Source organism: Aptenodytes patagonicus, chromosome 13 (genome assembly GCF_965638725.1).
Source record: "Aptenodytes patagonicus chromosome 13, bAptPat1.pri.cur, whole genome shotgun sequence".
In the NCBI taxonomy this organism is placed as follows: Eukaryota; Metazoa; Chordata; class Aves; order Sphenisciformes; family Spheniscidae; genus Aptenodytes; species Aptenodytes patagonicus.
In genome coordinates this window covers 629,672-641,097 of record NC_134961.1, presented here as the reverse complement: position 1 = coordinate 641,097, position 11,426 = coordinate 629,672, and the positions used below count along the sequence as shown (strand labels likewise).

The following is an 11,426-nucleotide window of genomic DNA, read 5'->3' as shown; positions in this document are numbered from 1 at the left end:
GCCGGCCAGGGGGCTGTGAAACGGCCTGGGGGTCCAGGGAGGGGGCAGGCGCACCAGGGCTGTGCTGCCTGGCCTCAGGGGACTGGTGGGGTGGGGGCCACGCACCAGCAGCCACTCATTGCAGTGGGGTAACACTGCAGACCATAAAGAAGCTCCCTCCTCTGTTGCCTCTCCTGCGTGGTCCCTGGGGTTGCAGGGGCACATGGGGCATCCTTGGGGATGCAGCGACCAGAGCCTGACACTTTTGGGCTGTGCCACATCCCTGTGAGCGCTCTCTGACCAGCCAGACGTTCAGGTCTGCGGTGTGGCCCTGGATTTTCCAATCCCATGGCTCCTTGTGGCCCTGGGACAGTCACGGGCAGGCTCCCCTCCCCACCACCCAGGTCTCCACACAGCTTTACCTGTTCCATGGGCAGGTGCCTCCTTCTGAGGCTAGATCCCTTCTCTGTGTCTCCTCCGGGTGGGCTCCATGCCATGCAGCCCCTGTCTCGCAGACCATCCCCACTCCCAGCAGGACTCCACGCTGGCCCCAGTGTGCTCAGGCCACCGCAGTCAGGACAGGAGGCCCGCAGCCCTGGCTCGCTCCAGATGCCACCAGCTCAGCCCAGTCTACCTCGGTGGGGCAGGACTGAGCCACGCAGCTCCAGCACAGCCCTGCGCAGGGAAGCTCACGGGGGCCAGCACCAGCTCCAGCCCTCACTCCCAGCCTCTGCTGAGGCTGTACAAGAGGCAGCATGGGTGAAACCATCGCTCCTACAATGTTTATTTTAGCAACACAAATAAGAGATTGAAATTAATTATTGACTGGTGAGTGCAGGGATGCAGGGGCACAGCCTCATGGGGAGACGGCTCAGCAGGGATGGCAACCTCCAAGCGACCTGGCCCCTGTCATCCGGTGAAGAGAGGATAGGAGCCAGGTCACAGTAAGACACCCAGGACCGAGGGCTCCCTGCAGCCCTGCCATCAGCCTGCCCCTGCTCCTGGTGGGGTCTCACACCCACAGCTGATGTGGTGAGGCAGCAGGCAGAGCCGAGCTGGCTTCTGCTGAGGCTCAGCCCTGGCATGCACCTGGCTAAAGGCAGCTGGCCATCACTGCACGGCTGGGACGGGGTGTTTGGAGCAGCACACATACAGCGGAGAGGCGGCCCGCCCCAGCTCAGAGGCACAGCACACTCAGCGCCACTCGGAGAGGGGATCCTGCAACACCTCGGGCCCAGGCCAGCCTTCCCCGCATCCCACCGCTGCTGCAAACGAAGCAAAGACACTGGGTTCAAAGCAGAAGAGCGTGTATTGCAAGCGGCTGCGGCGCGTCCGGAGAGACTTCCAGCCGCCAGGAGAAAAGAACAGAGGGGTTAAAAATGATCCCAGTCTCTAGGGTTACACTGTGTCATGCAAACAGCCCCGGGGCAAACCCCATCCCAGGAGGTTGAGGGGAGGGCGTGCTGGCCCAGCCGGGCCACCCATGGCTCACCCCCTGCTCCCCATCGCCAGGGCTGGGCGAGGGGCCAGGCGCCTCCCCGGGAGCCGGCGTCCCCCAGCCCTGCTCACCAGCGAGCACGGCGCATGCAGGGTGGAGGCTGCGGCTGAGCAGGAACAGTCCTTGTTCTCCCCCCCCCTCCTTACAAAAAACAAGCCGTGTGGGGTGTCTGCCCCCCACCCGCTTGAGTGGAGCCGAGGGAAGGGGGGGAAAACACTCAGGCACAACCCACTCTGCCTGGTGGGGTGGCCCAGGGGACCGTGAAGAAGGGACCTCCTCCGTAAATGTCACTCGCATGCAAACTCCGGTGTCCCAAGAGAGGAGGGGGTACTCCCTCCCCAAGAGCCCAGCAGCAGTGGGGTCCCAGGCAGAGGCCAGCACCGGTCCCGCATCCCACGCAGCCTCCAGCTGTCTCTGGGGAGCTCCGTTCAGCTCGAGGACAAGTAAAAACTACTTCAAACCAAACCCATGCAAGGCAGCTATTTGCTCGTGTGTCTCGGCGGCTGCCAGACACCCTGGCAGCAGAGTTCCTCTCCTCTTTGGGGAGGGGGGGGGGGGAGAGGGGGGGAAAAAAAAAAAAAAAAAAAAAAATATTTATACGCAGGGGTCCCCGCCATGTTTGCTCTCCGCCGCGGCCTCATCTCTCTGCCTCCATGGTCACGTTGGCCTTCTGTTCTGCCGTGGCCTGCTGGGAGACGGCGGCTGGCCAGCCCGTGGGCTGCGCCGGGGGGGCCGGAGTCCACATGCTCTGCTGCTGGCCGGGGGGCGAAGCTGCGGGCCAGGTGGGGTTGAAGGCCCCGTGCTGGGGCAGCGGCGGGGCCGGGGGCGGCGGGGAAGTTGCCATGGAGGCCACGGGGCTGCTGCTGTTGAAGCTCTCGGAGGCCTTGAGGCGGGAGAACATGGTGAGGGCATCAGGGAAGTTGGGCGGCGTGGCCGGCGTGTTGGCGGGAGTGCACATCTGCGGGAAGGAGACACGGGGTCAGGCGGGGGGTGTGTGTGTGTGTCTCCACCTTTTGCCTCCCACCAGGGCCCAGCACAAGACCCCTCTGCCCCCACCGCTGCAGCACATGGGAGCTCCCGGACCCACGCTCTGCTGACGGTGCTGCCTGCAAGCAGCAGTTATTTAAGGCTCTGAAGACTAATGCTGTGGTGAGAGCTCCTGTCAGAGGGCCCAGATGGGACCCCGCTGCGCCCGCTCCTGCGCCCGGCCAGGTCGGGGACCCCCTCTACTCCACGACCTGCTGGTGCCACCATGGGCCTGCAGCTTTCTGGCTCGGCCGGCACAAGGCTCAGGCTCAGCTCCCACCCCACAGGAGACCGGGCGCGCTCAGGCCCTGCTGGGCACTTGCTCTGCACACTTACTGCATGCTCCAAATACCCAGTTGTCCCGGAGAGTCAAATGAGGCCATGGCAGCCAGCAAATCCCTAAGACACATCTGCCCAGGCAGATTACAGGCTGCCAGGGCACAAGAGTTAAAGGGACCAAGCCTGGGGACAGCTGGGAGAAAGCGGCGGCAGGCAGCACCCATGCACATGCATGCCCTTGTGTGTTTACACACATCCAGACGAGCACGCTGTACTAGAGGCACACTCCAGTGGGGCAGAGGTTTGCACGTTCAGTCACTCCAGCAAGCACAGGAGTCGCCGCGTGTGCGGCTGGGCAGTGTGCACGTATCTCTGCTCATGCTTACACAGCCTGCAACGGTCCGGTGCTCCAGGCCCCCCCTCAGGCTCTCTCTGCCATGTTGGGGCTGGTCTGGACCATTTGCCATGCCCAAAGCATCCTCCATCGGACGATCCCTCTCTGAGGAGCAGCCCCAACCCCTTTGCAGGGTTCTGAGGGCACTCCCGGACCTGCTGTCCCACTCCATAGGACAGGCTATGCCACCCCCGGCTGCTCTCCAGGAAAACCTTCCTTGGTAGGCAGCTCTGGCAGTGCCCAGCCAGACCTCCCTGCCTGCACCCCTGGAGCTGTGAAGCAGCGAGCTGGGCATCAGAACAGCCCAAAGCGCCTGCCAGCTGGTGCTGCGCCCCAGGCAAGCGCTGGAGAGGTGGGAAAGCACTTACCATCTGATGGTGGTGGCTGTAGGGGATATTTGTTTCTTGGAAAAAAGCACTGAGAGCAGTCTGCAATTAAAAAAAAAAAAAGAAAAAAAAGGAAGATGATGTTACCACCAGCACACAAACTGGGCACCCACCTCATCCCTGCACACAACGGCAGGGCTCTGCAATTCCCCAAAGATGATCCAAAACAGGCCCCGGCGGGCTGGACCGTGCCCGCAGCCCCCTTGCCCGCACAGGAAAGCGCTGCGCACAGCTGCTCCCATGTTCCCAAGCAGGGACCCACGCCTGCCATCTGCTTGCACGGAGGCAGGAAGGGATCACACATATTTGGGATCACCGTGCTCGTTGCTGAGAAGCGGCCACTGCTGGAGCGGACCCCAGCAGGCATTTCACAACTCACAGTGATGCTCCACAACCGCTGCGTGCAGGGAGAGGAGGGAAACCAAATCCAAACCCGGCAGGGGAAGCCCAGCGGGAACCGGTTAGATGCGTGTCCTTAACAGGACAAGATCACGGTCACCATATTCACACCGGGAGATCCCCAGGGCTGGGGCTGCAACAGGTAGCCCACCCCATATACCAGAGCATTTCCAATTCTGTTGCAGGCGGGGTACCGTTATGACTGACATCATTTTGGTTAGCTTCCAGTTCAGACCAGTAATAATCTGGTAATGTCACATGCTACAGGCACGCGAGAGGACAAGGGGGGGTTGCAGGGAGGGAACGCCGGGGGCACAGGCTGGCCAGGAGGGCAGACACCCAGCCCAGGTCTGGGAGGAGTGGAGGCAGTGGGAGCTTTGGGGGCACGCAGGACTGGGCTGATGCAGGACTGGCGAAGGTGAAGCCGACTCCTGTTCTGTGCCAGGCTTTAACTGAGTTAGGGCTAGAAAACAATGTTTTGATTCAGCTGCAGATCAGACTCGATAGAAATGTTAGAGAATTGTTTTGGATTCAGTTCTGGTTGGAGGAAAAGCCTCCCCCATCAACCCCCATTCAATCTCCTCCCCAGGGGCAGCCTGGCCTGCAGGTCTACAAGCCGGGTGCGAGGCACGGGGCTGCAGCCAGGCGCTGCCACACCACCCGAGCCTTTGCTCCCTTCCTGCGAGCCAGTGACTGGGGTTCCCCAAGCTGCTTTAAAAAAAAAAAAAAAAAAAAGGCAGAAAAACCTGGAAAAAGCAGAGGCAGGTTATACCAAACCCTGCGTGACTGCAGCAGCCACAGTCCTACCACCACACACACTCCTCGTCCCGGTGCCCACAGCCACACGACTCCTGTGTCACACCCAGGGACGGGGTGAACAAGTCAGCTCAGCTTACTGGTCTGATGGAAAACTATTCTGCCCCAAAACACCCAGGCTGGCAGGCCCTGCAAAGGTGAAGGGGCTGCACTCTCACCGCTGGGGAGCTGGAGAGCCAGTGCCAGCCGCTTGCAGCGGGGTTTATGGTTTCCTGGCTAAAGGGGGGTAAACTGTCGGCAAGACCAGGTGGCAGCCAGGAGCGATATCTGCAAACAATAATCCAGACCTGGGTGGGGGAAGTAATTGCTGCTGTAGAGTCTGGCAGCTCCCGGACCTCCAGGGGAGCATGCAATAGCCGGGCTGGCGAGGTTCTTCCCCATGATAGCTGCATTTCTCTGTCTGCATTTAATAACACAGTACCTGAACTCTACACCCAGCCAGGCTGCGACCTGAGAGCCCTTGGCACCCGCAGGCAGGACCCATCGGATTTCAGTGACGGCCATAAAGCAGGAATAGGGGCTGTGGCCCCAGAGACCAGATCTGAACAGGCCAGCACACCTCTATGAATCAAGGAAATGGCCCATGGAGACACAGACACTTCTGAGGCAGCGACACCCCCATCACCGTGCTACCCTTCGTCCTGGGCGAGGTCTGATGTCAACACCCACGTGCGCTATCACTCAGATAGAAAGGATCATGATAAGAAAAGGGGGAAACGGTGAATGGGAAGTACAGGCAGAGGTGTGGGCACAGCCAGATACCATAAGCTGATTAAATCTGCTCTGTGCTCCTATTCTCCAAGCGGCCTTGTATCTGGGACTGTGCCATCAGCAGACAGGGGCAGAGAAGGTCCCCGCTGTCCCCCTGAGCTGCCCACCGATCCCTGCTGGTGCTGGGATAAGAGCCATGACCTGAGTGGAGGAAGCACTCCACCATCGCAGGCCCCTCTGCCTAAACTGCTGCGTCTCCTCCCCTCCATGCCCATTTCCAAGCGTGGCAGAAGCAACCCCTCTGCCCACAACGCCCGCTGCTTGTGTCCCTCCAGCTGCGGGGAATGGCTGCCACCTCCCAAGGACCTGCAGCAGCCCCAACCCAGGCAGGCGAGAGGCCCACGTGCCAACGTCCTCGGTGGCACAGGGTGCCAGGGACACACATGTAACCAAAGCTGCCGATGCTGCCTGGTCTCCAGCCAGCGTCACAAGTGCCGGGGGCAACGGTGCAACAGCAAAGCCAATTAAGGCTCCTCCACTTGAGAAGGAGCCCAAGCCACAGCTCAGCCCTGACCCTGGACCAAAGGCCCCACTGCCTGTGTCACCCTGGCTGTGAGCGGGAGCAGGGCAGCCCCGCACCCACTGCCTGGCCATGCCTGGCAGGTGACCAGGCCACCGTGTCCCCCCCAGGATGCAAAAACAGGAGCTTCGCAGGAGGCGGATCACACAGAGATCCTGCCAGGCTGCCAAGAAGTGCCGGTGGTGACCGAGTCAGAGGGAGGATGGCTGCAGGGGCCAGGTGGGGAGGTGAGCGCAAGGAGACCTGGATGCTGAGCAGAACAAACTCAGCCTGGAGGAGCGGGACACCCAGCCCTCTGCAGCCGCTCAGACGGGACCCCGGGTGCTGTTTGATCCCCTGCCCATCACCACCCAAGCTGCACTTGCACCCGCTCCCCAGCTGCATGTATGAGCCGCAGCCGCTGCCAGTGCAGGGGATTGGATGCCAGCACAGGGGATCTGGCAGCAGGGAGTGCATGGTGCTGGGGGCACCCTGCCCGTGAGCCACAAAGGAAAAGGAAAGGGGCTCAATAAAACATAAATAAATCAGAAGAGGAAGTGGAAATCCAACCATGGACACAGTGGGCAGAGCCAGACATCTGCTCCTCCTCGTTTCCCACACACAACCTCACTACACTGAACAGAGACACAAGACTTAGCACCAGGAAAAAGGAAGGAATGCGTGTTTTTTTTAAAGCCGATGTCTTCTTATCCTTCCCAAGCAGCCTCAGGGGCAATCAGGGCATAACAAAGCCAATTAATACTCTTCTACCTGGGAAGGAGGCTGACCCTCTGCTCAGCCCAGCCCGACATGAGACTCTGCAAACTCTGAAATGTCTCCCTGATAGTCTGCTGGGTTCCAGCCACGGTGGAGGTATCTGCTGCCCTCCCTGGCTTCTCCCAAAGTGCTGGCACCTGCAGCCCCGGAGGCAAACTGCCAGCCCTCACCCGGAGACACTCCAAATCGCCTTCTTCAACCTGTAAATCTCCCCCTCCGATCAGTCATGGCACTGCTCCAGCTGCTAGAGGGCTGGGCTGGCACGGCCATCCCTGCTGGCACCCACTGCGGCTGTCCCTGGAAGCACGGCAGAGCTCACGGCACTGCGAGAGCTGCGAACTACGCTGGGCGTGCCACGAGAAAGCCTGCCCCGAGTCCCTGTGAACAGGAGTGGAGTCCCAGAGAGTGGGAGAGGTGATCCACGCGCTACCCACAAACTGCCCCGTTCCCCAGGGATGGAGGGGATGCAAAATAAACGGCTTCCTTGTCAAGCCCCTGATTACAGTACAGGCTCTGATCAGCTTGCACCACATCGAAGGCAGCTGTATCCCCAGCGGTTTCCTGACCTCTCGCCCTGCTCGCTGTCCTGGATCATGTTCCTTCCCCCCAGACAAACTCCGGGTCTGCCAGGGTCGGCAGGACACCATGCACAGCAAACCCTCTCTGCAGCCCCCACCGCATCCTCCCCCACCAGCCACAACGGCCCCAGAGCAGCCCCTAAGCAGCCCCAGGCCAGGAAAGCGGTCCCGAAACATCAGCGTCCCACCAGCCCAAAGCTGTCCGTGTTTCACAGCAGCCTCCCTCTCCCTCCTGCCGGTGACCCAACACCCCAGGCTCCTGCTCCTTGTCTGGCTGTGACAAGCAGCGAGCGGGGCACGTGCCCACGTAGGAAGGGTCCTGGCCAGGGCAGATGGATGTCAGGAGTGCGCCGGCCAGGACAGAGGCACAGAGCTGGGAGAACCTAGCTCCTGCTGTCTTGTCTTCGGGCAGTCTAGCTCGTCTTGGCTGTTGGGAATACCTCTCCCCACGGAGGTCTTACAGGCAGGAGCAACGTCCTCAGGGTTGCTCCGACTCACACCGTGACCCTGGAGTAGCACTTTGAATCCGAGGAGACTACAAGTGAAGGCAGCATAAATTAGCACTGAACTTGCCTGAACTCCACCAATTTATACTCGCTGCAGACGTTGGGCCAGCCAGCAGATGGGTACTGCACTAGAATAACAAAAGCCTCAGAATATCACAGGCAAGAGGTGGGAGCACGCTGGAGTCAGGAGACGACACCTCCCCAGCGCAGCTCCCCAAAGAAGGCATGCCCAGCGGCCATTTTGCAAAGGGAATTATCTGACCGTTGCACCAAAAGTGAGTGGGAACATGGTAACTGCTCATCGCAGCACGTTTGTTTACAGCTGAGCTTCCTCTGAGTCATGTGAGTGCCAAGCCGGCAGGAGACGGCTGTTTGTACTTGTGCAACTCGCCAAACGGTGGCAAAGTTCTGCAAAACGCCTTCTGAAAGAAAAGTTAAACTTTTGCCATCCGTTCCCAGCTCTTTTGCAACACGCGCGGAGGTGGTGGAAGCAGATCCCGCCCGTCCCAGAGGGCCACTGTCAAACTGTATTAGTAAACAAAACCCAGAGCACGTTACACATGCAACACATCCACCACCAACGGCGCTCCCATCAGCGGACCGTGGTATTAAACGGGCGCGGTGGAAGGGAACGCCGGCTCGGCCTTCCACCCGTCCCCGCACACCCACCCACTCGCTCGCTCCTTGACCACGCGCGGCTTGGCTTTGAATGCCTCCTGGCCTCTGATTTAGCATCTGGAAATCCTGCGGCTGCACGGCGATGAACTGCCTCCGTGCCCGATCCATCCGACAGCCGCCACGCTACAGAACAACCCCCGAACAACGTCTAGGAGGCCTGCCAGCGGCGCTCGCACTCATCCGGCCTGCGCCGCGTGCTGAACGAGAGGTGCCCTAGCCACTGGGATGAATACAAACTGAACCTCCCGCTCTCCAGACTGACTCAGACCTCCTCCTGCATCACAAAGCAGACACTTCAATTATAAAGGTGCCATTAGCATCAAATCCATCAGCTCCAGACTAGAGAGCTGCTGGGGCTGCAGAAGGAAAAAAAAAAAACACCCTATTTAGAAAGAGCTGTGCTTGCTACAGCTGCCGCACTCCCCCCCTTTGCTCCCCGTGCTTTAGCTCCGGTGATCTCTGGAGGAGCAGAGCACCCAGAAAGGCTGCCGGGGGACTCCCCATCCGCAATCCAGTCCCACGCGTGACGTTAACCCCTGTCGATGTCACGGAGTATCCTGCCCGCGAGCAAGAGGAAAAGGCGTCTGGAGCCAGAAAAGCTTTGACCTACAAAGTCTCCTCTCCCACGGCTGCCTGAGGACTCAAACTCTCCGAAGCGGGGACGTGGGAAAGGCTAGGCTGGGGTTTTCCAGCCCACGGCCACGCGGGAGGGTTGGGGCTGGGGGGGGGGGGGGGGGGGGGGTACGCGGGGAGGAGCGCTGCCAGGAGCCGGCCGGGGGGCGGGAGGAGGGCTCGGCGCCCCCGGCCCTTCCGCGGTCCGGAGTGGGGCCCGGGCAGGCTGCGGGCCCGCGCTCTGCACCCACCCGCGCACCGTGGCTCCCCCGTTTCCCCGCCCCCCCCACCCCCCGCATCCCGCGTGGGGCCCACGCTAGCCGAGCCCTCGGGGCGGGCAGGCAGCACGCCCCACGCGAACACACTACGGCCCTGCCCCGCCGCGCGCCCCACGCCCAGCGCGGGGGCAGAGCGCGGCCCACGCCACGCGCCGGCCGCCACGCTCCCCACACCGACGCGCGGGGAAGGGGGAAGGCGGGGGGGAGGGAGGCGGGTGTCAGCGGCGTGCCCCGCAGGGCCGAGCCGGGCCGGGCGCGCCCCGCGCTGCCCAAACCCACCCGGCTGCCCCCCGCCACGCGGGGTCCCGCCCCGAGCGCTCGCGGGTGGCGGGGGCCGGTACCGGGGCGGCGGCCTCACCTCGAACTGCCAGTGGGCCGCCTGCAGCAGCTGCTTGGCCTGGTCGGCGGCGCAGCCGGCCGCCAGCACGAACTGGTTGATCATCACCTGGTGCTTGAGCTCGTCCATGGCCCCGGCCCCCGGTCCCCCGCCGCCGCCGCCGCCGCCGCCGCCGCCGCCGCGCCCAGCCCGCCGCGCCGCCCCCCGCCCTCACGGCGCCGCCACCATGGCGGAGCCGGCGCGGCTCACGCCAATGTTTACTGGGCACTGACTCACGGCGCCCGGCGAGCCCCGCCGACGGCCGCCAGGGGCGGGGCGGGGAGGGGCGGGGCGCGGGGGTGACGCTGGGAGATGTAGTTTCCGCCCGCTCCGCCGCCGCGCCGCCTTGGCTCCGCCCGGACTACAACTCCCGGCAGCCCCCGCTTTGTTTGCGGAGCGGCCGCCGGGCGCCGGCGCGCCTTGAGTGACGCGCCAGGCCGGCCAACCGCCGCCCGCGGCTTGGTAGTACCTGACCGTATATGGTCAACAACGCCGCTGCCCCCAATCAGAGGGCGGCGGGGGCGGGCCGGGGCTGGGGCGGGTCACGTGGGCGGGGGGGGGCGCGGGCGGTGTTTACAGTCGGCCGCGTGCGGTTTCCTGTTGACGTGCGGGGAGCGGCCGCGGCGCGCGGGGCGGGGGCGCGGGAACGGGAACGGGAACGGCCGCGGCGGGGCCGCCGCTGCCGCCCTTTGGCCCCGGCGGGCGGTGGCGCCCGGCCCGCGGGTAATGTTTAACCGGGCGGCGGGGGTCCTCTGCAGGCCCTGCGGTGCCCCCCCCCCCCCCCTCCCCGGCCCGCGGGGGCCTGTCGGCGGCCCCTTGCCTGGCGGCTCGCCTCACAACCCCGGGGGCTGAGGTGAGGGGGGGACGGCGGCCCCTTGGCCCCGGGCCTGGCGCGGGGCTCCCCGGCAGTGCTTATAAAGGACGGGGGGGGGTTGCCCAGTTCCCCCCCCCCCCAGGCCCGCTCCCTGGGCCGGAGCGCATCCCCGCGCCCCGCCGACGTGGCTGCCGAGATGGAGAGCCGGCAGCGGGGGAAAGTTCTGGAAGGAGCCCGGGGGGCTCCCAGCAGCATGAAAGGATCCTTTGAGAGCGGGGCATTGCCATAGCAGATGAAAGCACGCAGCCAGGGCAGCGCCCGCGGGGGACACAATGGTGTTGCTAAGTACCGGGAAACGATAAGCAGGCACGGACACGCGGTTGAGTGGCGGGGAGCTAATAAAGCAGGGGGAAAGCGGGGCGAGACGAACCGCTGGCTCCGCAGGGCTTGCGAAGGCCCCCCGGCCTCCTCCGCCTTTCCTGAGGGATTTGGGGCTCTTCCCTGCAATTTGTGTTGGGGCTTGGCCTCGCCGCGAGCGGTTTGTTCGCTAACACCTCTGACCCTGGCTGGCGTTTCGCGTAGGGCTGCAGATATTTCTGAGCCGTGAGGATTAATGGCTGAAGCTCAGGCAGGTCACGCGTTTGCAACCTGAGGGGTTTGCAACCTCCGCTGCTCAGACACAAATTGCCCCAGTATTGTCCAAATCTGACCACCTGGTAAGTCTTCCACGACTCCCTTAGCAACCACGCAGAGTTACTCC

General features: G+C 63.0%; 1 protein-coding gene across 1 annotated transcript; it reads right to left on the bottom strand.

Annotated features, from left to right (window-relative positions):
* Nucleotides 1-2,070: 2,070 nt before the first annotated feature.
* UBALD1 (UBA like domain containing 1) lies at nucleotides 2,071-9,963 on the bottom strand. Its single transcript, XM_076350995.1, has 3 exons — nucleotides 9,835-9,963; nucleotides 3,545-3,604; nucleotides 2,071-2,435 (listed from the first exon to the last, which is right to left on the bottom strand). Exons 1-3 carry the CDS (start codon nucleotides 9,940-9,942, stop codon nucleotides 2,115-2,117), a joined length of 489 nt encoding a protein of 162 aa, XP_076207110.1. The 5' UTR covers nucleotides 9,943-9,963; the 3' UTR covers nucleotides 2,071-2,114.
* Between the last annotated feature and the right edge of the window lie 1,463 nt (nucleotides 9,964-11,426).

Coding starts and splice junctions, on each gene's coding strand:
- UBALD1 (XM_076350995.1), bottom strand. CDS start 9,942: ATGGACGAGCTCAAGCACCAGGTGATGATCAACCAGTTCGTGCTGGCG. Junction 3,605..9,834: donor CGGCCCACTGGCAGTTCGAG/GTGAGGCCGCCG, acceptor TTTTAATTGCAG/ACTGCTCTCAGTGCTTTTTT. Junction 2,436..3,544: donor ACAGCCACCACCATCAGATG/GTAAGTGCTTTC, acceptor TCCTTCCCGCAG/ATGTGCACTCCCGCCAACAC.